We start from the raw sequence: 24,618 nt of genomic DNA, 5'->3' as shown, positions 1-24,618 counted from the left end.
CGTCTGGCAGGAAGAGCCATTTCCTCTCAATGTTTCTGAATAAATAACTGTATTTTACAAGGAAGAAATATCACTTCTACATTTTTGCTGAAGTAATCATGGCAGCTAGTGTGCTAGCTGAATCGCTGTGATAGGGGATGGAAACAGAGTTTTAAGAAGCAGACAACAAGCTTCAATAAACAAGCTATAAACTTTATTTGTTTACACACATACACAGAGTTGCTGTTACATCCTGCTACATTGTGGGTTTTTATACATTGAGCAAAAGTGTTTTGTTTTGTAAATGAGAGCAACTCCTACTGGAAACAATAGCATACTGTATGTATACAATAGAAATATCAAAATCAGTTTTTACAACTTTCGTAGCCACCAATCCTCCCTGTTGGTGCGCCATAGTGCAAACTGTAGTACAGAGTACGATCTCAGCAATCCACAATCTCCGTTGCGTCTAAACACTTTTATTTTTCTCATTCGTCGGCTGCATTCGTCGTGCCCTTGTTTCAAGTCTGCATGAAAGTCCAGAAGGATACAGAGGAAGTGCCAGGCCAGTCGATGAATGTGTGTGAAAGGCAATGTTTTGACCCCAAAATACTGATCACAACTTCAGAACCAAAATGTCATTTGACTGTTGTGTTTTTGGTTACATCATTACATTCAAGTCCATGTGTCAGTGTGTGTGCGTGCGCGTGTGTGAGTCCCTGGTGAGGAGTTCACTGGATGAAACAAAGGAAGCTGTCGTGGTTGTGAAAGCGCCGTCCTGCTGCAGCGGGCTCAGGCTGACCTCTACTTGGGTTCTGCTGCACCACGTTCTGCTGAAAGAGAGCCGGAACTGGTGGACATTTTGTCACCAAAGATAAACACCCGACACCGACCCGACTCAAAAACACCCGCAGCGGTCGACCACCATGGACGGAATCTTGCCGTAGATGATCTGCTCCTTGCGGTTGAAGTACAGCATGTTGATGGGAGACATCTTGGTGGGGGTGCAGCAGGGTCCAGCGGTCCCCCGCGGGTTGGCCTTGTTGACCAGGTGTGTGTGCGGGTATTTCTGTAGGTGCATGTACTCGCACTCCCCGGAACAGTAGTTGGCCTTGTAGCGTTTGGGCGCGATAATCCAGTCCCAGCCAAAGTCCTCGAAGTCCACTGTGAGTGGGTACCGGCAACATCGGGACTCTGGAGAGTTCTTGTCACAGTCCAGACCAGAGTCCCTCCTGGCTCGCTTTGGACCCTCTGATATCTTCACCTCCATGAACGGTTGCTGCGGAGACGTGATTATTTGAGATGTGTGCCACATCAAACTTGTAACATAAGAAACATTGAGACTAAAGTTGACGTCAAACTTCATTGGAAAGAGACAGTTCAGCCCAGTTTTTCACAAAGTTGGTGACAGAGTGGAGTTTGTTGCTTGTAGCTAGCCTCATGAAAGCTTTTTTGCTAGTGTCACAGGAGGCTATTTTACACCTCCAGCTTGTTTGGCGAGCTGTTGCTCAAACGATCAGCTGACCGACTCCGGCATACGGGCGCCGGTTTGTCATCGATAGCGACCGTGTTTGTGTGCAGGCAATTACCGTGATTTACTGAAGTCACGCGGATTAGTGGCAGGAATGTGGGGCAGGTTTATGTAATGGTTCACGATTGGTGGGGTCAGTGACAAACTGGGCGTTCATCCAAAATCAGGTGTGCGCCGACATGCAGTCTGTGGTGATTAATTAAAACTTGATTTCCCGTGGCGAACCTGCTGACTCTGCAAAACCTCAGTGAGCAGTCTCCCACAACCAAGAGAGTATATTTTGTTCATTTTTGTTGAGGGTTGTACATGGTAGTACGGAACCCTTAAAGGGTCATGCATGACAAAGTTGGCGGTCATGTAAATGCCAACAAATGGTGTCGGTTATAGTTCATGTGAGCATCTATTTGTGAGGAATAGTTCCAGTCCATAGCTTGTAAGGGAACTCAAACCTTCAGCTCTCTCCTGCTGTGCAAGTCTGACCGGTTGTGTTTGAATGTTGTATGTTCTGATAAAGAGAAGTACAGCCAACATGTATCCAATAGGCTCAGCACGGATCTATGTGTCCAACATTCAAATTTGTGTTGTTGTCATTGGACCTCTATGGTTTGTGGACCCCATCTTTGCAAACTGTAGAGAGGAAAAGTCAGATTTTGGGTCATATCTGGACCATGACTTACCAACCTGGCTCGCTCCCATGGCTTTAATGAAACTAGAAACCACCACTCAGTTATTCACAATGCATTGAAGAACAAGATGGAGTGTTATTGGTGACAGTATAAAGCCACAACATTATGCCTTTTTACTGGTTTATCATTAACCATGCACTTGTCCTCACTCAACTCTAATGCCTCAAGTTTGGGTTCCTTCTCTTCATTACACACTGATAAAGACCCCACAAGTAATCTGCTGTTAAACTAGGCACACGTTCGACATCCTTTGCATGGTCAGGTTTCTGTACTGGTGCTGCTGAGTGGTGCTGAATTCTATTTGTGCTTGTCTCTACAACATGACATGAAATTGAGGAACATTTACCAAGATATCATGGCTGAATTCTTGATTCTGAATGGTCAGTTTAGTCTCTGCTTCTGATTGTTTTTACCCTGTTTTTATACTTTTTGATGACCTACTTCACAACCATGTAAAACTTACTAACTGTTGATGGTGACATTTATTTCAGACAACTTTGTAGAAAACTATTTCCGTAAAAATACTGCCAGATTTTAGGTCTTCATCTGGGTCTGTGAGTGCAGTACAGAAGTCGTGTTCAACAGAACCAAAAGTGGCTCTCACCAGTCCTTCCTCTCCGGGCTCAGTGGATGTCACAGCCAAGTCGTTCCCTCGGGTGTCGAAGGCGTTAATTTCGATGCCCCAGTTGGTCTCTGGCTGCCGCAGCCAAACGGTCAGCACTTGCTTGACGTCTATGCTCTGCCAGGAGCTGACGCCGGCGTTCACGTCTATCTTCAGAGAGCGGATCCGTATGTGCCTCTTTCCGTCCGTGGCCGGCATCAGACGGGAGATTTGCAGGAACACTGTCGTGGGCTCAGACGCCGGGCGCAGGTGCACCCACAGCTGAGCTCGCAGGACCCGGTTGGCCTGAATCTTCTGGGCGAAGGAGAAGAAGCAGCACCTCGGTGACCCGCCAACTTGGACCTCCTGCTCGGCTGTTAGGAACAAGATACTATTGTGAGCGCACAAGCTCCACAACAATCTGATCTATCATCTGTTTATGCTGCTGCACTCATGTTTTGTCACTGGACTGAACTGTGATCATACACAGTATTTTGACATTGTTTTTCACAAATACGTTGTGTTTAATGCATTGCATTCCCAACAGTTTGTGTCCTTTCTCTCCCTCAATATTTGAGCACTGACTTAAGACACACCTGAACACGTCAAAATGCATTTGCAATTCTTAAGTGCACACAACAATCATGCACCATTTCAAATGTTTTGTCTGACATTTATCGAACAAACATGACAGAAAATGTTTTGTTGATGTTCCCAGAAGAAGCAGGGAGGCCATTATAAAAACCTCAGTGGGAAACTTGTTTTCCCCGATCTTTCTGGCAGCACTTGAATGCACCATTAAGAGATCATTTATTCATTTTTCTTATTATTATTCCAGGGCCATCGTCCACAGTTAGATACAGGCAGCGTGACTCATGATTCTTATTTTGTTTCTGACGAAATAATAAATGACTACAGGCATTTAAACAACTCAATTGTTGCGATCTCTGCCCTTATTTTGAGGTTGAAGGTCAATAGTGAATAATTTCATTCGTTTTTATCCAGTTTTTTTCTTTTTTTAGTTGAATATGAACTTCATTAACAATATCTTAATATCGATGTGTAAGAGGTCACTTTTCTCTCCTCGTAAGTAGCAGGATTGAAACCTGCTGAATCCGTTTAAAGCCAACATCTGTGCGTCCAACTGGAGCACTGCGCCTGCGTGCATGGCAACATACGCGCGTAAAGTAGTAAGCAGAAGTCCAACTCACGCTCGGTGGCCATCATCATGATGGTCTCCACGACTGCGTGCTCGTCGTCTTCCTCCATCACCACGTCCCTGTTGTCGTCTGCCAGCACGTCGTACTGGTCCAGCAGCTGCTGCAGCGGAGGCGCCCTGGGCAGCAGCTGCTTCACCGTGTCCCGGCTGATGTTCGGAGCCTCTTTCATGCGCAGTTTGCTCAGAATCTGGGACTTGATGGCGTTCAGCCTCATGGTCCGAATGTGCTGCCGGACCTCGCACTGCTCCGGTTCCTCCGGGCTGCTTGGTGAGATCTGCTGCTGCTGCTGCGGCTGCGGTTGCTGGTTCGTCTCCTGGCCGCTCAGAACCACTGAGCCCAAAACCGTCAGCAAGCTCACGTACAGACACGCGCTCTGACTCAGACGCATCGTCACTGCAGGTTCAGGTTCGGCGTTGGGGAAAAGATCCGGTGTTTTGGATGAACGCGTCGCGCAAACAGGCATCATGGTTTATTAGCGCGCGGCTTTTTATACACGCTCTTTTGTGTCGTCGGAATCTTTGATTGGCTGGACGAGCGACAGCGACTTTTCACCGACTGACACGAAAACTTTTTTTTCCTTCCACGGTCCAACGTAAAAGGGATGGAGAGTGTGAGCATGTGCGGAAGGTTCCTGCGTCATTGCGCAACACAGCGACCAGCTGGGTCGCAGGACTCGTTACGCTGAAACCGCCAACAGTTTAAGAACATGTTTCAGTGGAGTTGTTTGACAGAAGTGACCTCCATGTTGTATAAAACGTGTATGAAAAGTAGCAACATGGAGCGGTGCCATCGACTGGAAAAGAAAGACAGTGAACGCCACATTAGGAGTCGCCAGATTGGGTGGAGTCCCCGGGGCAGAACTGGGACACAGGCGAGAGTAACGCATCTGTGTTTCCCTTGAAGATGTTTTTGCTTATAATTGTCCCAATTTAAAGCCAACAAATCCTTTCAAACGAGCCTAAATGAACAAGAGAAGCAAGCAACACAGTACTTGACGTGACGTGCATTTATGGACAGTTAAAGTAGAGCGCAGTGACGCCATGGTGGGAACCTAACTTTTGCGCTTGAAAGTGAACGTTTTGATATCTATAATAGTTTAGCGCCACCTTGTGGAGAATGTTGGCGAGGCGGGCATGTGACTTCGTATTCTAAACGTTCGTTACTTTAAATAAATTGTGAATTAACATTAGATACTTCCACCAGTCCTTGTCCCTCAATAATAAATGCTTAATATTGTGTAACTATATACAGTAGGTCATTGTAATTGCCCTCCAAGTCTACGTTTTATTTCAAATTTTGAAACCAAATAAAGTCATTTTATTTCAAATTATTTTATTTGAAATTACTATCACATTTATCCCTAATAAGCCCAAGAGACAGTCTGGAAGTCAAAGGTGCTGAAGGTTTCAGTCGTTCTTGAAGCGTATTTATACAGAAGCACAAAGGTTATCATGATCATTAAGTTGACTGAAAGTTCACATATAATCTTTGCACTTTTGTGTACGTTTTTAAATGTACTGTGATGATTACTACAATCACGAGCTGCAATACTTCGTAGTGTCAAGCACAGTATAGTCTCATGTACAACTGATCGGAATGACCTGGACCTCCCTTGAAAGCGATTCCTCCTACCACCACCCCCTTTGTATATTTCCCTTTGTTGTGTTGATATGGAACATAACATCTATTTTTGACCATCATGTTTCCGATATGAACTTTTATTACAAGCGCGTTTTAAGGGCTGAGGTGGGAACAGTGCAGAACAGGGGCCACCTTTGTACTACAGATTGGGTAGTTACTGAAAACCATTTAAAGATATTGTAAAATATACCTTGCAAAACAGAGCCCTTTTATGTTATGTAAACGTGTTTTATCCATAATATTGCCAAGATATTCACCACTTGAAATCTAGTATTATAGTTATGATAAATATTGATATCTTTAATAAAATGTATATAAAATAACATACTCAAATAGCATATTGTAAGCGTGTAATGCCATGGCATAACATAACGTGGCCCTTTCGGAAGTATAATTGCTGGTCCGCGTTTTGGAAATGTTACTGTTGTACACCTTCCGCCCACAAGGTGGCGCTGTTTTCCAGTAGATGGCGCGGCCGCTGTCACTGGCGCGTCAGAGAGCAGACTTGTGATTATTGCTCTGCTCCAGAGATTCATTCTGAGAGGACCGCTGAGAGAGAAGCAGCTGGGAGCGAACCGTCCTGCTGACTGTTTTTCGACCCGCTCTGGTTGTTGCATCTCAGTCAAATGGAGGGATATTTGAAAGACTTGCCAGGATCTATGAGGACCTCACGGGTGGGTAACCAGTCACCTGAAGGACTCTGGACTCTCTAGTGAACTGGATTATTCTGAATATACACATTGGCATGGAGGAACACTGGACACTCCTTCCACGTCTTTCTGAAAGTATGTATCTCTTCTGTTATTACTGAATAGTAAAGAGGTGTGTGCCCCAAAAATGTGAATCACTATATGGATCCCAAGATGAATTACTCATCCAGAGGTGCAGCACTGTGGAGATGACGCTCCGGCTTCTGAATGGAGCACATGTTTCCAGGGCCTGCTGTCTTTGCTGTCACGCTGAATCAGGCTCAGCATAGCGGAACAGATGGGAGCTTACAACCATACAGCATACAGTTAAGGGAAACAAAGTAGGCCACGGGGTTGAGTCACAACACACCCAGAGGTAGGAGAAGCGCCACAAAAATTCCCTAAAGAGATGGACCACTTTGAGGCCTTGACCTCCAGCCGCTGACTGGTGTCCAGGTCATGGTGTCTGATGGAAAACGAAACCCTTCTTTTGTCTCCACAGCTCAAGTTTTCCAGGCATCAGGAAGCAGCCTTGGATCCCTGGCGTCATGCAGGCGCCACGACTCTAACCTGAATCCTGTTCACCACGCACCCTAGAGGAAGTCAATGATACTGGCGCAGGATGGGCTGTGTCAAGTCCAAGAAGAGCCAGTCTTCAGAGAAGGCCACTGGAGGGGAGAAGGTCTACTTGGTGCACGCAGAGATGGGCTTGAACAACGGCTCACCTGTCAACCCCATGCTGCTGGAGTACGCCCAGAAACTGTCTGAGGAGATTGTGGCCCGCGCCGTGCAGCAGTGGGTGGAGGTCGACCGGCGATACGGAGACATCCCTTACATAGAGTGCGACGTACCCTGACCAGAGGTGCCACGACTTGGATCACAGAGGAGCTTCCCACCTGCTGGAAGCATGAATGAACAAGCCTCTGGTAATTCGTCTCTGACCTACTTGTGGATTGGATTAAACGTGGACTGAGCCTGGAGACTGTCCGCCAAAGCGCTCTGATCCTGCCCACGTTCGCGATGATCACCATGAATTCTTTGGGATATCAGCCGTGGCTGTCTTCTGCGTGTTTCTTTCTGGATGCTTCTTCTCAGTGGAAGTCATTAATGCTGCCCAGATTCTCTCTGCTCACTGAGAGGGTTATTAATAGATCCATTTGGCATTGAACCCCTGCACCAGGCAAGAAACACACCCAGAGGTCCGGCTCCTTCTGGCTGTGTTAGCTGAAGTTCACTTCTAATGGGCTCCCTGGAGGTTCGGCTGCAGGAACCGCAGCCACAAGCTTGTAGCCATCATGTGTCGCCACAGACGTCCATCGGAGGAATGAAATGCTTCTAGCGCTTCACTCAAAGCCACCTCTTGGATGCAGGAAACTGGGGTTTACTAAAACATTTCCTCAACACTGTGTCACCGAGATGTTTCAGTCTTTTTTTCTCCCATTAGTTTGACTAAAAATTCAGGTTCAAGGGCTTCAAACAAACGGATATGATTTAGCTCTGATATGCAAATAAAGTTTGAACAAAACTTTGATAGATTTTAACACCTTTCTAGTTGAATACTAACTTACTCTTTGACTTCTAAGCCCAACATTCATATCAATAATCCACTCGCTCTACAGTCATGACGTCGAGAAAAACAAATAAAATGATCAACTCCCAATTTAAATGGTTGGTGTTGGTTCTTCGTTGTTTTTTTTCAATGTGTTGAGATGCAACAAAACACAGATGCAACCCCAAACTTCCCCAACCGGCTCAGAGCGGTAACTGTGGCGCAATTTTATATCTTTTATCTTATAAGGTATATCTTTTATACCTTAAATATGATTGTATTGTGTCTCAGTTGGAACCTTTGATTTGAGTATTCTCTCTGCTCACTGATATATATATATATATATATATATATATATATATGTGTGTGTTCGTCATGTCTCCATGTTGCAGTTATAGTGCCAGGAAAAACAAGGTCTTTGATGTGTTTAGGGAAAAGGCACCTATGCCTTTGATGTTTCAGATCGTGGTGATGTTTCAGTGACTCGCTGTGTTGCAGCGTTGAGTGGTGACTAATTTCATGGTCATTTTTTGTCGAAAAAAAATCAACCTTGAGTCAATCCTGAAAAGTAAATATTAAAGGAGATGCCAAATGGTTGGCGATAGAGTTAAAGGCGTGACATCCGGGCTCAGGTCAATATATGCTACATATGTACATACACTGCACTTGATACTAATCTGCTGAGTCATGTGGTGTTGACTCAACAGATCCTGCTGCATTTTATTATTAGCAAAGAGTGACGCAGCAGCGAAGGCTCACTGAAAAGTGCATGTTGGGGAATCTGAAGACTAACATATCAGTCGGTACAATTGAGGGGGCTCTTGTGAACGGTGTTGCTACAGTGGACAGCAGTGACCCTGAAAGAGCCGCAACACGGTAAATGGATTCCTCAACACTGCCTTTGTTTTCAAGCATCAAAATTCAAGTGCTATTTCAATAAACTGAACCCGCCGTGAAAAGATATTCCAGGAATAGAAGCAGCAGTGACCTTGAAATGTTTGGCGAACAATGCTAACAGTTTCTATGTTTGTGCAAATATGGTGGGATTACCACTACTACTTTAGTGGTGCATTTAGATCTGACATGACTTTCAGCTCATGTTGGATTAGGCAGACGTCTCTGATTGGTTTAACCCCTGAGCAAGGCAACCTGGCACCTCACCTCAGCAGGACCTCAGCCCAGCGAAGCTGTTGTCAACTGAGCTGCTGCTGCTGGTACAGTTTATTGAGGTCAGGCTGCTGTTTCATGTTCAAAATAACCTGGTCCAGCAACATGGTCTACATTCGATGTTCCGATGGGTGTCGGGATCTGATCAAAACCTACAGAGGAGTTGACGTGATTTCTAAAGAAACATTTGTGGATGGCTTTTAAGAAAAGAAAAGAAAAAAACAGATAAACGTTCAAACCAAAAATCCAGATTAACATACTTTTTAAGGAGGATTAGGAACATTTGCGGCGGATTTCGCCGCCGTTATGTAACTCCAGCAGTGTATCAATTCAACTGCTCTGAATGTGGATTTGGCTTTTACAGAGGTAGTAATCTCAGGATGTGGGATCCCAAATTGAAGCAGATGTCTGTTCAGAATTGTGATTCATTGGAATACAGATACTGTATGAACAAAAAGTCAATGACATAGACATACATGGACTGACATAGGGGGAAGCGAAAAGTGCAGAAAATGAATTCTATCTTATCTACTTTTTATTTGTCTTATGTCAACAGAGCAACGAGTGAGAACCAGGAGCACAAAGCAGATGTGTTTACACAGGGAATTCCCAAATGCCAAAGTCCGTTCCTGAAATGTGTTCCCACTGGATTAATAGTCGAGGAGCGTAATGGTCAGAAGAAGTTCATGGTAATAAGCCAGGCTCCAGCAGCTCCTGCTCTGAAGTGTCATGTTGGCCTACGTCACCACTCTCCATCCTTCCACTAATCTACGCAGCTGGAGTAATCCCAAACATGCCGCGGACACACGGAGGATATAATCCCGAGATATTCTACCCACTTCTGAGAGAATAAGCCGAAAAAAGATTCAGTGCATTTCAAGACTCAAAGAGCAAATATGAGCAGGAGAAAAGCAGGTGTGTGTGGTGGTCTCCCTCAAGCCATCCATCTGGGGAACACTGCTCTCAGGTCAACTGAGAGACACGATCTCTCCAGCGTGTTCAGGGTCTGCCCCAAGGCCTCCTCCCAGTTGGGCATGAGAACTGCTGGACCTTTAAGGGGTGTCCGTAACCAACCAGAGGAGGGGTTCTACTTTGACTCCTGAGTCTGAGTCCAGACATCCGATGGAAGAAAACATTTTCCCCACAACCACAGGCAATTTCCATCCGACAGTCAGTATTTCTCCAATGGACAATACAATGTACTCCAGAAAACGAATGACGTGACACATTACAGGGCTTTGTTTACATGTGCAATATGATAAGAAACCCCTGTTTACATAAAACAGCAGCTGCCCTCAAAGTGGAAGGTGTTTAATCAGAGTCGCGCACTACACGTGTTGAGGATATATATATATATATATATATATATATATATATATATACATATACATATATATATATATACATATATATATATATATACACACACACACATGAATTTGGTATATTACTGAATCAAATGATGGACCCATACATACATTTTAAACAACAAAATATTGTTTACTTTGCATCAGTTTGACAATAGCACAATAAATCACGATGGTGGCTATATCCATGTTTCTCTATAACTTTATTTAAACTAAAGCTCTTTTAATATCTTGAAAATATTTGTATAAGAAGTCCATTCATAGTAGTGGAAACCCTGGCCATTGTGTAGGGAAAAACATCCCTGAACAGAAGCAACAGATGCTTTTGTTTGTCTCGCACAGAGACAGAGAGATTTCACCTGAACAAATTGACTGGACAACCATAGTATGGTGCAAAACATTTTCCTTTAATATCCCATTTTTTTGACATTTACCAAACACTGTGGAGGCTTTAGAACTGACTGCGTTATCTCCCATCACAATCTGGAACCGTTTGACAACAATCCCACAGATAAAACGTCACAAAGCCGACGGTGAGATCATTTTCGCCTCTTGCGTCCTTTTGTGGCAGCCAAGGTCGTCGCCCTGTCTGGAGGCTTATATTTACAGCCGCGCTGATCCCAACTGAATATTAAATCTCGCTGTCGTACATTTGTCAGATACTGCGGCAGAGAGAAAAGCTTCTAATAAAACAAGTCAGCACCACTATGTATCTGTCGCCCACTGCGGACTGCGCTTCACTCAGTGGAATATTTTATTGACACGTGAATACAGTATAATGACATGATTTCTACTCATACAACAGCTCTACATGATTATTATTCAACTGAATGCGTAATACTTGTTGATACATGACTACTATCACTCATGATCAGGTTGTTGTGTGACTGACACAGACTGTAGCACAAGTCGGGGGTCAGCAAAGGCTAAACGGTGTCTGAGGCCGGAAAAGCAGGCGATGAGCGTCACAGCTTGAGGTCGGACTCGCCCAGAGGTATGAAACACTCCTCCACCATGGTGTCGGTCACTTCCTCCAGCGTGGCCGGGCTCCACTTGGGGTTGTGGTCTCGGTCCACCAGCACTGGAACACGTTTGGAAACTGAGTCCTTCCCACTTGGCTACACACTGACATGTTGCTAGGCTGCGTTCCCTCTCTGATGTGAGCTGATCAGTTTTCTGTCACGCTGACACTCTCTCTCAGGCACTCTCTCTCTCTCCCCCCGTGGCTCCTCACTTCACCTGAGCAAGGCGCGGCCTGGGGGCCACATGCGGACCTTTGCCTGCTTATTAGTAGGCCTCATGAAGTGGAACTATAAAACCGGTCATGGAGAAATGAGACCTTTCTTTACTTTCAAAATAATTGCTTTCACAATTTTCACTGACATTTTGTGTTTGTCCATCTGCCACTGTCAACATTGAGTCCTTGAGTCATTCCTCACCAAGTAAAATATTTTTCCATAGCACTTTTACCAAGATATTCACCGATTCAGTAGAAAACACTTTGTAAACTGTACACTAAATAAAGAAAAATTAATACATAATATTTGTCCTTATTATTTACAAACAGTATCTATTCCAGTTCAATACGTTAAATTCATTCTTTTTTTTTTTTGGCTTGATGCCCTTTAAAATTCCTGTGGTAAATCACGTGGCCTTTGGGAAATGGCACAGCTGACCTGTGCTCATGTTGCATGGCTACCCACAAGCCAGCTCACCCTCTTGCTCTTCCGTCTCTAACCTGCCAGCATCAATGTTCTCCACCACCCTGATGTCTTCTCTGTTGCTCACTAGTTTTCACCGGTCTCAAGGAGCCAGGTTTGCACACCGATCGCTCCCTAGTGGCTCACTGAATCGCACGTCCTGTTAATGGCTTAAACGTCCTTGCATTTCACAGTTCTCCATCCTCGCGCTGCCCTGTCTCTCATGCTCCGTCACACCACACATTCAGCTCTAGGGCTGCTTTACACTCTCATCTGTCCAACGGTAGCTTGACCAACTCACCAGCTCTGACTCCCTCGTAGAAGTCATGTCCTCTCTGTGGAGTGACACGAGAGAAACAAAGCTCAGAGTGGGATGTTTCCAGGTACTGGCAGATGTGTGCATGTTTACCATGCAGGCCTGCGTCAGGCGGTAATCCATCACCAGGTTGTCCTGCAGACTCAGAGAAGCTCCCTTGCGCAGGTGCCTCAAGGACAATTTCATGGATGTGGGAGACATTTTGGACAGTGTCTGAAGGTGGACAACCAAGAGTGAAACCACATGTCATGTTCGAGTTCCCCCCGATTAACAATGGCTGGTGAAGAGGGGACACCAACCAGCGCTGCTTGGGGTCTGACAAGTTTAATCTACAATACCAATATCAGCCATCAGAGGATTAACAGGCTGACAAGTGGTGGAGGATTATTAATGCCAGCAGTGGATGGATCCCTAGTGAGGCTGTGGCTTTCATTTACATAATCTCAAGTAGATTCTCAACCGCTCCTCCAGGTGGACGCTGGGTAAGAGCAGAATGGTTTAGTCAGTGGGGGGTGACCCACGTGTTAAAGTGGGGTCACCAGTAATTACCAATATAACTGCTTAATCTGACTGTTCAGTGAGTCCCTCCAGCTGGGAGGGTGGGATTAGCACCAGTGGGGGGGGGTCCTCATCTTTTGGACCCCAACATTGAAAATAAACATCCTGTTTTGTCCTTAAAAATAAAATGTAAATAATGTGCCATGTCTGATCCAAGAGAGTTTGACTCCCCAGAGTCAGTTAGTGGCGAGGCTTCATGAAACAGCATTGTCACTTTCAGAGCCCACTAGATGGCAGTCTTTGCTCTAAAATCATTGGATTTCATCAAGTGTTTCAAAGAAACCTTGCCACCTAAGGAACGCTGATAGTAAGGATACTGTTTCATGAAGCCTCATCTCCTCTCCTCAGTTCCACAGTCCCTTTGTGATCAAATCCTCACAAGACACCGGCACTTTTTTCACTGTGGCGACACTGTTTCACACAGTCATCTGAGTCTCAGATGACTGTTATCACGATAAATACATTTTCACTCTATTTCATGTGTTGGACACACTACAGTCTCTCTTGAATCTGTTTTATGTTGGAGTTTGTCTCCAACATCATGCTTTGCTTATGTTTAAATATCGTTAACTAAGTGTAGAGATGACAAAGTCAATGTTTGACGTGTCTGGTAGAAGTCGCTGGTGTCTGACAGACTGTTCTGCCAGCTTTATTTAGGGGTTAAATTGAGCCGTCTGTCTGCTGTGTCTCATGTCTCTTAACAGTTGTCCGGACACATTTCCAAGATGTTATTGAAGAAATAACAATGAATAAATGATCATATAGTCATATTCTATTCTTCAAACAATTATACAAACTGTCAGTCCTTTGACTTGTGTGATGAAAAACCTTTTCACAATTCTCTCACCTAAAATGGTTGTTTTTCACTGCCTTATTGAAGATTTCACTAATACTTTGACCGTTTTAGAATTTGTTGATGGTCCTTAACTGGTGCCGGGTTGTAGCATTAGCGCTGCCCTTGAGAGTGTGTCCACGATCAGTGAACCCTAATGGGGACGCAGAGGAGGACGCCACCACCAATACCGGAGCAGAGGTCCGTCCAATATCCAACTATTTTCACCACAGTGTTTCACCGAGGCGCCATCAACACCTGCATGTGTTGATGTAAACCAAGGCAGATGACCGCATCAGAGAACCTATGAGGACCACTCCATCTAATAAAATAAACACAGATCCAGAGACTCAGAGTCGACCAGTGTCATTCCCTGTATTAAAAATAAGTTTAAAACTACGATCGTGAACCAAAGGCCACCACACTCTCTACTGTACAACTGTCACACACTGGTGTGGGCTGTCAAACACCACGGAGTTGGAGAGCGCAGCGTGCCATCTTTGGCAGTATATTGTGTACGATAAGTTATCGTCCATCCGTAGACTGAACTAACAGAACGGCAAAAAAATCTGGGTGGATCGTCACAAGACGGCATGGTAAGGGCATGATAAACACAGAGAGTCACTTCCAACCACAAAATCAAACCTCTAGTTGTTTCATGGCAAACTCTGATCCGTCATCTTTCAGGTTCTGGAAGATTCCCTCAACGCTGTCGGAGGAGAACCACCTGAGGACGAACGAGGAAAACTGTGATCAGAAGAAGTTTCAGTTGGGAGAAATAAATGTCCTGAAAAAGACCTGTTGATATCCGCCATGTGCTTCTCCAATATAAAAGGCTTCTCTGAGTCCAAAGTGCACTGAATAAATGACAGAGCAGTGTCAGATATGGCGCCCCTGGTGAGAGCAGGGGCAGCGTAGGGTTCCCTACCTGGCCATGGTAGCAGTCCAGAACTTCAGCGATTCGGTCCCCAGTGGGAGACTTCAGTTCCACCAGCTCTTTTTCTAAGTCACGCATCTAGAACCAGCAGCATTGTCAAAACATCTGTTTTACTATTCCAGTCTGATCACAAGGTAAATCTCATTGATTTATTGTTGTTTTTAATCTTCGCTGTTCAGACTCCCCCAGTACTGTCGTGGCCTTATTTGGCTAGAAATGCAGCTCATGCTCACGGATCCTGGAATAGTGCGGTCAGTCAGACAGAGGAATATTTAAAGCTATCAGCTGAGAAACTTGTGTTTCTGGAGTTTCCTCCCAAAGGAAGGTAACAGAGATGAAATAAAGACGTCGGTGTACGTGTGTGCTTTTTGTCTTTCTGGTAGTGATGGACTGATGAGGCTTCGTGAAACAGTGTCCAGATTTTCAGAGCTCAGTAGGGAGAATTCTGATGTGTTCGATAAGGTCCAATATCATTTCAAAAGAAAAAGAGTGGACTCTAATAATGTGGAAGCTGTTTCACGAAGCCTCATCAGCCTGTCACTACTTTCCAAATATGCCGTGTGGCAGAAAGAGGACCTGTCAGGGGTGACCCCTGCCTCTAACCTGAGCGAGCTGGGACTTGATTTTTAACAAACAGAGTATCTATGACTCACCTTAGTGGACTCCACGAAGTGGGTGGCAATTCCAGCTCTCAGCACGTCGCGTCCTTTCAGCCGAAACCCAGTCAAAGCCAGAAACACACCCAGTTGGCCCTGCAGTCTTGTGAGGAAGTAGCCACTGCCCACATCGGCAAAAAAACCTGTCAGGACATAAAACACTGTTGGAAACCCTGGGGGAATTTGAGGGGCATCGGAGCGGTGTCTTTTAGATGATAATTATTGGTTATTACAGTAACTGAATAACATTTTTGACTACGAATATTTTCTGTACAAATAAATGTCAATAAGTCAAATATGAACAAAAGAAATTCAATCAAAACTAAAAGTAAAAACAAATGCAAATAAATACAAAATTGTACACTGAAGAAATATTTTTAAATACATTTAAATGGTGGACAAGAAAGTGTCGGTCAATATAAATATACATAAAATAATATATTAAAGTAAGAATAAAAAATAAATAAATGAAAGTCATATTTGGGGGTGCAGGTATGTAATACCAAATACACACAAACTTCCTCTCACATTTCCACCTGTTTTGATCCGCAACAAATACCATCAAGTGCTTAGATAATTCAGTGAGTTGAGAGACTTCAGAGAGTTGTGGTGGTACCGATGCGGCCGATAAAGAGCCATCAGCCTGGTGTTGAACTCATAAACCCTGTTTGCGGTGAGATTAACAGATTTATTCTTCTGTTCTAAGCACCTCTGAACAACAGCCGTAATCTGCCACATTTATGATATTACTTTTTCAGCCCCAAATCAGGTCAAACGGTCTAAATCCCTCCTGTGTTCATCACCGTCACCAAATACACAGTGCAGCATGACGCACGCCTCCTCATGGGAAATTCAACTTCCTTCATATTTGCCCCAAACACTCCTTGTCATGATTTAGTGAAAAAACATTCCGTATTTGCACATACAGTCATCCCTGACTCTTCTGTGAAGGAAACCTAAAGTGTTGCTGACACTCCAGAAAGGTCAGATGAATTAAGTAGCTGACTACACAAGTGTGAGGATTAAAAGAAAAACAGACTTAAAGGAATTAACACTCAGGCACAAGTAATCCAGTCTAACAGAATCCCAGTGCAGGCGAGGTGATTCAGTCATGGCCATTTGTGCAGGCTTCCCTCTGCTTCCAACACTACAGGATAGGATTCAGGATAGGATAGGATCCAGACATTTGCTGTATAGAATGTGCAGACATACAGTGGAGGAAACCCACAGGATTCAACACAACGTCAACAATATTATTACAAAATATTAGTGTCATTTTTGTGTTTCAAAAGGTGCGGCAGCATTTTACGGACGCCGACAAATACAAGTGATACTTCTTTTGTGGGGACTCACAAGACTAAACTATAGACAGTTTCAGTGTGTTAGTTCTCAACATGGTCGTGTTCTAGGTTGACAAATAATGTTCAACACTGAATCAAATGGAAGATGGAGAATTTTTGCCATTGTTATGTCTGTATCAGACAGTAACAGCAACACTGCCCCCATGGTTTCCGGCGGTACTGCTCCGTATCTGTAAACTTTGGTAAACACGAAATATGGACGAAATGAACGCACAGTTCTGTACGTTACGTACAGAAGGCTCTGTACGCAACATTGAGCATACATGGTTGTTAATGCAGTTTTATTTTAAGCTGGCACCGGCCGAGTGAGCATCCTGGAAACGGCAATTCTCTGCAACCAGTTTCAGTCTAACAACAGTTGCAGCAGAAAAGCAGACGCTGATGGTTGATGCCTGAATGGAAAGAAGCATTCTTTTTCTTTAATCTTCAAAATTTTTTACAATTTAAAAAATCTGCCGATTGAAGGGTGAAATGTGGAGCGAGTCATTGAGGAATCTAAAGCAGAGCCCTTGACTTTCAGACTATTGATTTCTGGAGCCTCAGAAACGAGGACCAGGCACCACCAATGGACTATTTATAGCCCTTTGGGTCCCACGTGGACCCTCTGTCAGATGTTGTGTCGTGCAAGGCTGGCCTCCACGGAAGCCCCATGATTAATGGTTTGGATGCATCTGAAGTGGGACGCCCCAATTTTTCACAGGAGTGAAGAAAACAGCGACGCTGGACTCACCGATGGCGGTTTCTGGCATGGCAAAGAGCGTCTTCTCAGTGGCCACTCGGTGCCGACCGTGAACCGAGACTCCTACGCCCTGCAGGTGGAAGAGGAGGTGTGGGTGACTTCATTTGTCAAAAGATGTGTGAGTCATTCGGCATCGTCTATAAAGCTGATTCTGTAACTACAACTCACACGAGTGAGTGTTTTATTGGTGTCAAGGCAAGTGAGCAGGGCAGAGGTGCAGGGTAATGAGCGAAGCCAGAGGACATTTCCAGGACAGGCAAAGTGTGAGAGCCAGTTACCATAGCAACCGCATCCTCTGGCTGATCTACTATTCTGCATGGAATCACATAATAATGTGCGCAGACCCAGGTGAACGAAATGCAGCAGGATTTTAACAATAATGAGTGAAGAAGTTTTCGATACATTTCAGTGTCGGAGGAATAAACAGTTTGAAGGCAGCGTTTATGAAGCGCTTCAGGTGAAAGAGCAGGACGTGACAGAAGCAGGGCAGTGCTTTATGTCACAGATGGATCTGTTGTGTCAGCAGTAATGACTGAGTGGAAGGGCATCATCCCACAGGGACAATAAATGTTCCCATTAAATGATTCATGACTGATGTGTGGCAGCCAGACTACCTGGGCCAAAAGGGTCACATCTGTGAATGTTGATATCTACTTTATTATTTTCTAGAGAGTGCACTTCATGGTCAAATCCTAATAAACAATAATAATAACTAGGCAGGAGGCTTCATATTTGGACTCCCCAAGGTCAAGTATTGAGACACTTGGAAGCAGTGAGTAACTCCTGTTTCAGACATGGAGATCATGGATGTGAGATTGAGTGACAAGACTCCCTTGGATGTGTTGGATTCAGTTTTCACAAGGAGGAACGGCATATCGATAAAGTCTTGCTATGATGTTTGCAAGCTAAATGGAGCCAGCATTCTTGGCCGCCATCTTTGAAGTTCAGGAAGTCCGTTCTTAACAAGTTCTTCCAAAGTCATGGGGATTGGAGTTAACACAGCAGAGAGAGGATTACTGACTCAAAAAAAAGTCAGACCACGACTCTAGCTCCCTAACATCCTTCAAGACCCAGTCCCAGAGACATCCAGATGGATGGGCAAATCATGGTTTTAGAGAGGAGAGAACATCTCCACTCTGCACCAATCCCTCTGTATGAACTGGGGGAAGAGGGCGTCAGACAAACTGTTTAGTTTAGAAATTGTTGATATCCTTTGCTCCTTACAAGGACACCTGTTTCAGCTATTGTAGCAATAAGTAGCTATTTCGTGTGTGTGTGCGTGTGTATATATATATATATATATATATATATATATATATATATATATATATATATATATATATATATATATATACACACATATATAGCCTTGACTATATACATATATGTGTATATATATATATATATACTTCATACCTTTATCTAATGCAGAAGATGTAAAACTTAGATAAGCATCTTATACAAGGAGTTTTTCCCCTTTTTCCACCAATCTCAATGGCAATTTAAAGATAATATTCTTAATATTTTCAATTATTGACATTTTGTTTTCATGAAAAATGTATCACAAACGAATGTGAGAAAATGAAAGGTTTCATCATCCACAAAGACCTCAGCCAGAAACACAAAGCATCCAGCCATGAGGGATGAGATCCAGACATTCAACAAAACGTCAGACGAGGACAAAGAACAGATGACACGAGTACAGATCCATCAAGTGCACACCGCCTGTGAAGCTGGTCTTTATAAACACGATGAGAGGACCTTAGTGCTCCTCAAAGGAGAAATACTCAACATGGTCAAGAATGTGTTGAATCAGGGTGAGAAATGACCTTTGTTGACAACAAATGTGACTGGTTTAGAAGACTCTGTTTCAGTCACTGTAGCAAACAAATGTTTCTTGTCTCAAAAAGCAGCAGTTCTCACAGAGCTGTAAATATAACATATAAACATTCCATGAAGAGCTCTAATGGGTCCCTAAAGTCTGACTTATCACTGATTCCACCCTCTTCAAGTTCAGGGATTTACAACCTTTGGAAGAAAACCCTGGCGCAGAGAGGACATTTATGTTGATACAAACCAACAGCTGGATGTTTGGCTTTTTAATGCAAGAGCTCGCTGGGCACAGACGAGTTCTATATTTGGAGATGTTGGAGAGAAAGATGCACGCAGATCTGATCTGAGCTGCAGGGTCCCTTCACCAGGAATGGCAGATTTCAAACCACCTTTAGGAGAGAAATCTGATGATCTTGAAACTGTCCTGTTCGGCTCACGCACAAAGATCCCTCCCAGAAAGGGAAGAAACACCTGCTTAATGGGACGGTTGGAGCGCAACCAAAGCCATGGAGAGATGTTGTCATTGTTTTGGCATGACTCTGCAGGCGTGGCTGAGGCAGTGACATCTGCAGACCAAATACATTTATCTTGGAACAGTTTATGTGGAAGGACAGACAAGAGACGGCTCACATGTAAACGATTCCAGTGCTAAAAAATAAGTCCTTCTTGGTTTGTTGGAGTTCCTTTGAACCTTAAAAGCCATGAGAAAAAAAGAACCCACGTAATCCCAAAGTGATACTGGAGAAGGGCTGGTTTATTATATGATCATGATAAATGATGGCCAATCTCATCACCCTTTTTCTCAAGCTCGTCGGCTACTTGGATAAACCTCTTCATCCAGACCACCCGAGGTCAGCGTGTTCTGAATCTGACTGATGACGCTGAGGCCTGGAAAATGTCCCAGTTCAACATGCATTTTGTGGTGGCAGGAGTGAGCGCTCCCGGGATGTCCAGCCAAAATTAAAACTATTCCACTTATCTATTAGACGGTTTGTTTGCCTGTCTTTGTGAGAACTTTCGCTGAGGAGCGTGAAGTCTCTTTGTAGCATTAGCCACCAAGCTAACCCGTCCCGACATCAGTTCCTCCAACTCAGTCCCCCTTTGCTGGTTGGATATTGATCTTGTATTAGCATTCTATTGTGTTTTATTTTCTTTATTGCGAGCGAACGAGTGTTTTTTTGTTGTTTGTGGAGTGGAGGCTTTTCTTTTATTATAATAAACTATATTTGTAATTTAATTTACTTTGTTGCTTGTTTAATGTGAATAAACCTCACTTCCAAAAAAAAAAAAAAAAAAAAAGTAAAAAAATCCAAAAAATTGAAGAGGACCTCATATTACATATTATTTCCCCCTTTTTAAGCATGACAAAACACACGCAGACAAAATAATCCAATTTAAAACAAAACCATTTTTGAGTGAAAATTACATGTTATTGACACCAGCCCTTCACTAACAAATTTGGAAAATTTCTAAATGACTTGGAATTATGAAGACCTTGCTTGACTTTTCCTATATTAGTTTTTCAAAAACACTACAGATCTGAACAGTTGGTTCCAGAAGAAAATCAATACATGCCTTCCATTCATATCACGTCATCACAGTGTGGGATGTTCTGCTGCCACAGAAAAGTAGAAGCGCAGCACCAAGGCCAACGAAGAAAGTGTGATGAATGAACTTCATGAAACAAATAAGTCAGATTTAATGACTAGTGATGTTGCGTCAACAAAGTGGAAGGGAGACTCTCATTCTAATTCAAAACAAATCTGTCAACCAGAGAGAGAAAAAACAGAGCAGCAAGGTTGCTTTGTCATTTCACGATCCAACCAGTCACATTTGCCGCTGCTACTTTTAGCAGGAGATAGTGTGAGATCTCTCTCCTGAGAGTGAATTCATTTCATTTTTGGCATTTTTTTTTTGTCAAGACTGACAATTTCTGATGCTTATGATTATAACATCAATAACTGATACACGTATTTCTAATACAATAATAAATTGTGAAAAATGTTTACCGAATATTTTTGTTATTATTTTAAATCAGAATAAATATCAATTTAAATCTATAGTAGAATATCATTTCTTCCATTTGGATACAGGATTGCTTAAAGCAGATTTTGGATCAGTTTAAGAAAAACAAATTATGGTGCATAAGAACTGATCCACCATCTGAATATGAGAACTTTCATCCAAACCATCTCTTATATTTTTGAAAGCTAACAATCACAAAATAGCCTGAGAAAGTCACATACTGATTCAAGTATTGCTTATAATGGTACTCACGCCGCCCATTGTTACGCCATCAATCAAGGCAACGTATGGCTTCTTGAATGTTCCTGAACAGAGGCAGAGAAGAGAGTGAATTATGCAGTCGCTTCCTCCACATTCTTTTACATTTGTGGCCATTATTTCTTACCAATGGCATTGTTGAGAGTATATTCTTGACGGAAAAAGTCCTGCGCAAGAGGGTCGCCAACCTTCCCTGCTTCGGTCACCGCTGGAAACAATGGACATTTGATTTTAGGGCTTTGAACCACACAGTGGAATTAATGCTCAGATGAATGTTGACCTCTAATGTCTCCTCCAGAACAAAAAGCTCTTCCATGTCCTTTAATAATCACCATATCGGTCTCATTGTCCACTTCCCATTTCTACAATTGGGAGAAGGAATATCTTCATGACCACACATTACTTAAATATTCCATGCGAGAAAACATATTAGGTAAAAGTAAATGCAATATTGTTGTCCAGATGAATTCCTTGTGACTTGACCGTCATCACAGAGGAGGTTTGCGGCCCTTGTACCTTGAGTTGAGGGAGTATGATCTGGGCCATGGCCAAGTTGAGGGCGTTCAGGACTTCAGGCCTGTTCATGGTGATCACGCCAGCTCGGCCCACTTTCTCCAGTAAAACAACAGGCTCCACATGACTGGACATCTGAATCATAAGAATTTAAAACAGGAGTGAAAAAAAATGTCACAAAAGTTCCCGAGGTTTTCTCACCGTGTGAGCCTGGATTCGCCGCAGTCGGTACAGGGACCTTAATCTGCGGTGGACAAAGTGCAATACATTCCATTTAAAGTAAAACTGTCAAACCAATTGCATAGCAAGGAGATCTAAGTGACATGAGACCGTACACATTTATGAGTGTTACACGAGAAAAAAGAAAGTTCAATATCGAGGAGTAAAGTGAAAGCATGAAAACGTACGTGAATGCTGACGATAACGCAGAAAAAGACATTTTGACAGTAACTGAATGTCAGGCGTTTGATCGCGCTGAGCGCACCGTTCGTTTTCTCAGTTCGCTTCCGGGAAGAGTTCCACAGCCTGCTCCGATTGGCCGACACTTTTACGTCACGTATGATGCAACTCTACTTTGCTGGCGATCACACCGCCTCCTGCTGTATCAAACAGCTACTGCACCTGTTGTTTGTTCTGTGCGGTGTTACGTAATATTAGTTATGTCAATGTTCGCGTCATTTAAGTAATCGTGACTGTTGCACCATTGTGCGTGTAATGATAATGGATAAATAAAATGTTATATTAGAAACAACAGAACAGATTCTTTTACACACACACACACACACACACACACACACACACATATATATATATATATATATATATATAGAGAGAGAGAGAGAGAGAGAGAGAGAGATAGATAGATAGATATATAGATAGATATATAGATATTTTTTTTGTGCCACAAATGAATTGTGCCTCTAATGTATTTTTGTTTACAAATGTGCTTGTAATACTTAATGTGATTAGATGTGTAAATAGTAAAAAGAATAAAAATATATATCATGGGACAAGGAACGAATTATGCAAATTTGGGAATGAGAATTTTTACATAGGAAGATTAGACTATTTCCTGCATTTGGTCCTATAAGTCCACAAAAATGGTTAGGGCACTCGGAACAAAAATATTATACAAGTTTCCAATATGTTCAACAAAATATCAAAACTGATCTGGAAAATGGAATGATTCCACATAATATGATCCAGAATAGGAAAATATCGTGAATCTTAGGAATTTAGTTGTAGTTATAATATGGATGGGATATGGAAAGTTAATTAAAATACGGTCAGAGGAAATGACATCATAAACATAAATGGGTGGTTTGCATCACTTTATTTTTCATATGTTGTGATATGAGTGAAAACTGACATTGAAGACCTTTGAACTGGTCTATGAAACATAAAGCTTGGTGTAATAAACGTAAAAGATTAAAAATTTGAGCTGATACAGAGAAGACAAACTCGCATTGAACTGAACAGAGAATAGCCAGAAAGTTTCATGTTTACACAGACAAGGCGCATCGTTTTTAAAAAGCATTCAGCATTGATTAAAAGTGACAGGTTTGATATTCCACAAGATTTTTCTGGTTTCGCCAGGCGTTGTCATCTAGTCCGAGTCGCTGCTGGAGGAGCTGCTGGATGACTGTAACAACAGAGGAGAATTATATAATGTACATAATTCAGATTAAAGTTGTGAATTGTAATACGATATATGTTCCATGAAATTATTGCACACATTTTCAATTAATGTAATTTATTTTACTGATAATTTCAAAATTTGTCACAGTACAGATGTGTATAAAAACACAACAGATAAAAATAATGAAATAATATGATAAAATGAAGTCACAGGTTTTTATTCTTCACTATCTGTCACACTCATAGCAGTACACCTTGAATACACTTTGTAGCTGCAGAATGTCCAGCCTGGGTCGGAGGTGGTGTATTTATCTTCTTGGGTGTGGTGCACCACAGGGATAAAGTTTATGGTGTTTCTAGACACATTGGTTGTAATGTTCCTGTCAAACTGTGAGGTTTTGTACGTTTATCTATATCACATATCTACATGTTCCACCTCAATTGGCAGCTTTGATCTTTTGGACCCAATATTTTTAGGTGCAGCAACAATGGTTTCCTCATGTAAATGTGTGAGCCTGAATACAGATGGAACTGTGATTATTATCGTCTGGTTGTGATATAAAAGACAGCTCAGTCAAAGTGTCTCCCAGGTCATGCAATAAATGTTGCCATGTGCCTTATATTGAAGGAGAAAGTCCATTGTATTGTTTTTAGATAGCAACTCTGTCGTTAAGATTGATGTTTGATACACTTGGATTATTGTTTTGGAATGATTCGCTTGTTTTCTCTGGTGATCAAATGAAGATGAGCCAGCTCATTCCATGATACTCTTTCTCAGATTTAGATTTACATTGTGTCTGGAAGTAATGTTAGAACAGTTTC

General features: G+C 42.8%; 4 protein-coding genes across 5 annotated transcripts in view; 2 read left to right on the top strand and 2 right to left on the bottom strand.

Moving 5' to 3' along the window:
* pms1 (PMS1 homolog 1, mismatch repair system component) overlaps nt 1-13,250 on the top strand; it is a 39,424-nt gene extending 26,174 nt beyond the window's left edge. Inside the window, exon 14 of the mRNA XM_053876177.1 lies at nt 9,620-13,250. Coding sequence (XP_053732152.1) covers nt 9,620-9,696 — 77 coding nt within the window. The 3' untranslated portion in view covers nt 9,697-13,250. The remainder of the gene's footprint in view (nt 1-9,619) is intronic.
* On the bottom strand, nt 187-4,581 carry mstnb (myostatin b). Its single transcript, XM_053876179.1, has 3 exons — nt 4,009-4,581; nt 2,801-3,171; nt 187-1,258 (listed from the first exon to the last, which is right to left on the bottom strand). Exons 1-3 carry the CDS (start codon nt 4,481-4,483, stop codon nt 878-880), a joined length of 1,227 nt encoding a protein of 408 aa, XP_053732154.1. The 5' UTR covers nt 4,484-4,581; the 3' UTR covers nt 187-877.
* Nucleotides 6,157-8,239, top strand: LOC128765514 (small membrane A-kinase anchor protein-like). Of its 2 annotated transcripts, XM_053876182.1 has the most exons (3): nt 6,157-6,443; nt 6,595-6,723; nt 6,850-8,239. In XM_053876182.1, the coding sequence occupies exon 3, from the start codon at nt 6,970-6,972 to the stop codon at nt 7,201-7,203; it is 234 nt and encodes a 77-aa protein (XP_053732157.1). In that variant the 5' UTR covers nt 6,157-6,443; nt 6,595-6,723; nt 6,850-6,969; the 3' UTR covers nt 7,204-8,239. The 2 variants fall into 2 exon arrangements, with proteins under 2 accessions (XP_053732157.1, XP_053732156.1); XM_053876181.1 differs by lacking the exon at nt 6,595-6,723 and having other exon boundaries at nt 6,162-6,443; nt 6,850-8,238.
* On the bottom strand, nt 10,809-22,695 carry hibch (3-hydroxyisobutyryl-CoA hydrolase). The gene is made up of 14 exons (XM_053876180.1): nt 22,566-22,695; nt 22,360-22,402; nt 22,162-22,293; nt 21,926-22,007; nt 21,773-21,853; nt 21,640-21,692; nt 17,521-17,599; nt 15,427-15,572; nt 14,765-14,851; nt 14,635-14,693; nt 14,482-14,563; nt 12,540-12,659; nt 12,432-12,465; nt 10,809-11,511 (listed from the first exon to the last, which is right to left on the bottom strand). The coding sequence occupies exons 1-14, from the start codon at nt 22,595-22,597 to the stop codon at nt 11,396-11,398; spliced, it is 1,146 nt and encodes a 381-aa protein (XP_053732155.1). The 5' UTR covers nt 22,598-22,695; the 3' UTR covers nt 10,809-11,395.
* Between the last annotated feature and the right edge of the window lie 1,923 nt (nt 22,696-24,618).

The sequence above is a fragment of the Synchiropus splendidus genome, chromosome 10 (assembly GCF_027744825.2).
Source record: "Synchiropus splendidus isolate RoL2022-P1 chromosome 10, RoL_Sspl_1.0, whole genome shotgun sequence".
Lineage (NCBI taxonomy): Eukaryota > Metazoa > Chordata > Actinopteri > Syngnathiformes > Callionymidae > Synchiropus > Synchiropus splendidus.
The sequence above is the reverse complement of the archived record's forward strand: the minus strand, read 5'-3'. Positions and strand labels throughout refer to the sequence as shown.

What these genes read in the sequence shown, in the direction of transcription:
- mstnb (XM_053876179.1), bottom strand. Translation starts at nt 4,483, where the DNA reads ATGATGCCTGTTTGCGCGACGCGTTCATCCAAAACACCGGATCTTTTC. An exon ending in CATGATGATGGCCACCGAGC is followed by an intron (nt 3,172 to 4,008) that starts GTGAGTTGGACT and finishes TGTTCCTAACAG; the next exon opens with CCGAGCAGGAGGTCCAAGTT. An exon ending in AGCCCGGAGAGGAAGGACTG is followed by an intron (nt 1,259 to 2,800) that starts GTGAGAGCCACT and finishes ACGTCTCCGCAG; the next exon opens with CAACCGTTCATGGAGGTGAA.
- LOC128765514 (XM_053876182.1), top strand. Translation starts at nt 6,970, where the DNA reads ATGGGCTGTGTCAAGTCCAAGAAGAGCCAGTCTTCAGAGAAGGCCACT.
- hibch (XM_053876180.1), bottom strand. Translation starts at nt 22,597, where the DNA reads ATGTCTTTTTCTGCGTTATCGTCAGCATTCAC. An exon ending in CATGCCAGAAACCGCCATCG is followed by an intron (nt 15,573 to 17,520) that starts GTGAGTCCAGCG and finishes ATGTCCTGACAG; the next exon opens with GTTTTTTTGCCGATGTGGGC. An exon ending in CTACGAGGGAGTCAGAGCTG is followed by an intron (nt 11,512 to 12,431) that starts GTGAGTTGGTCA and finishes AACGTGTTCCAG; the next exon opens with TGCTGGTGGACCGAGACCAC.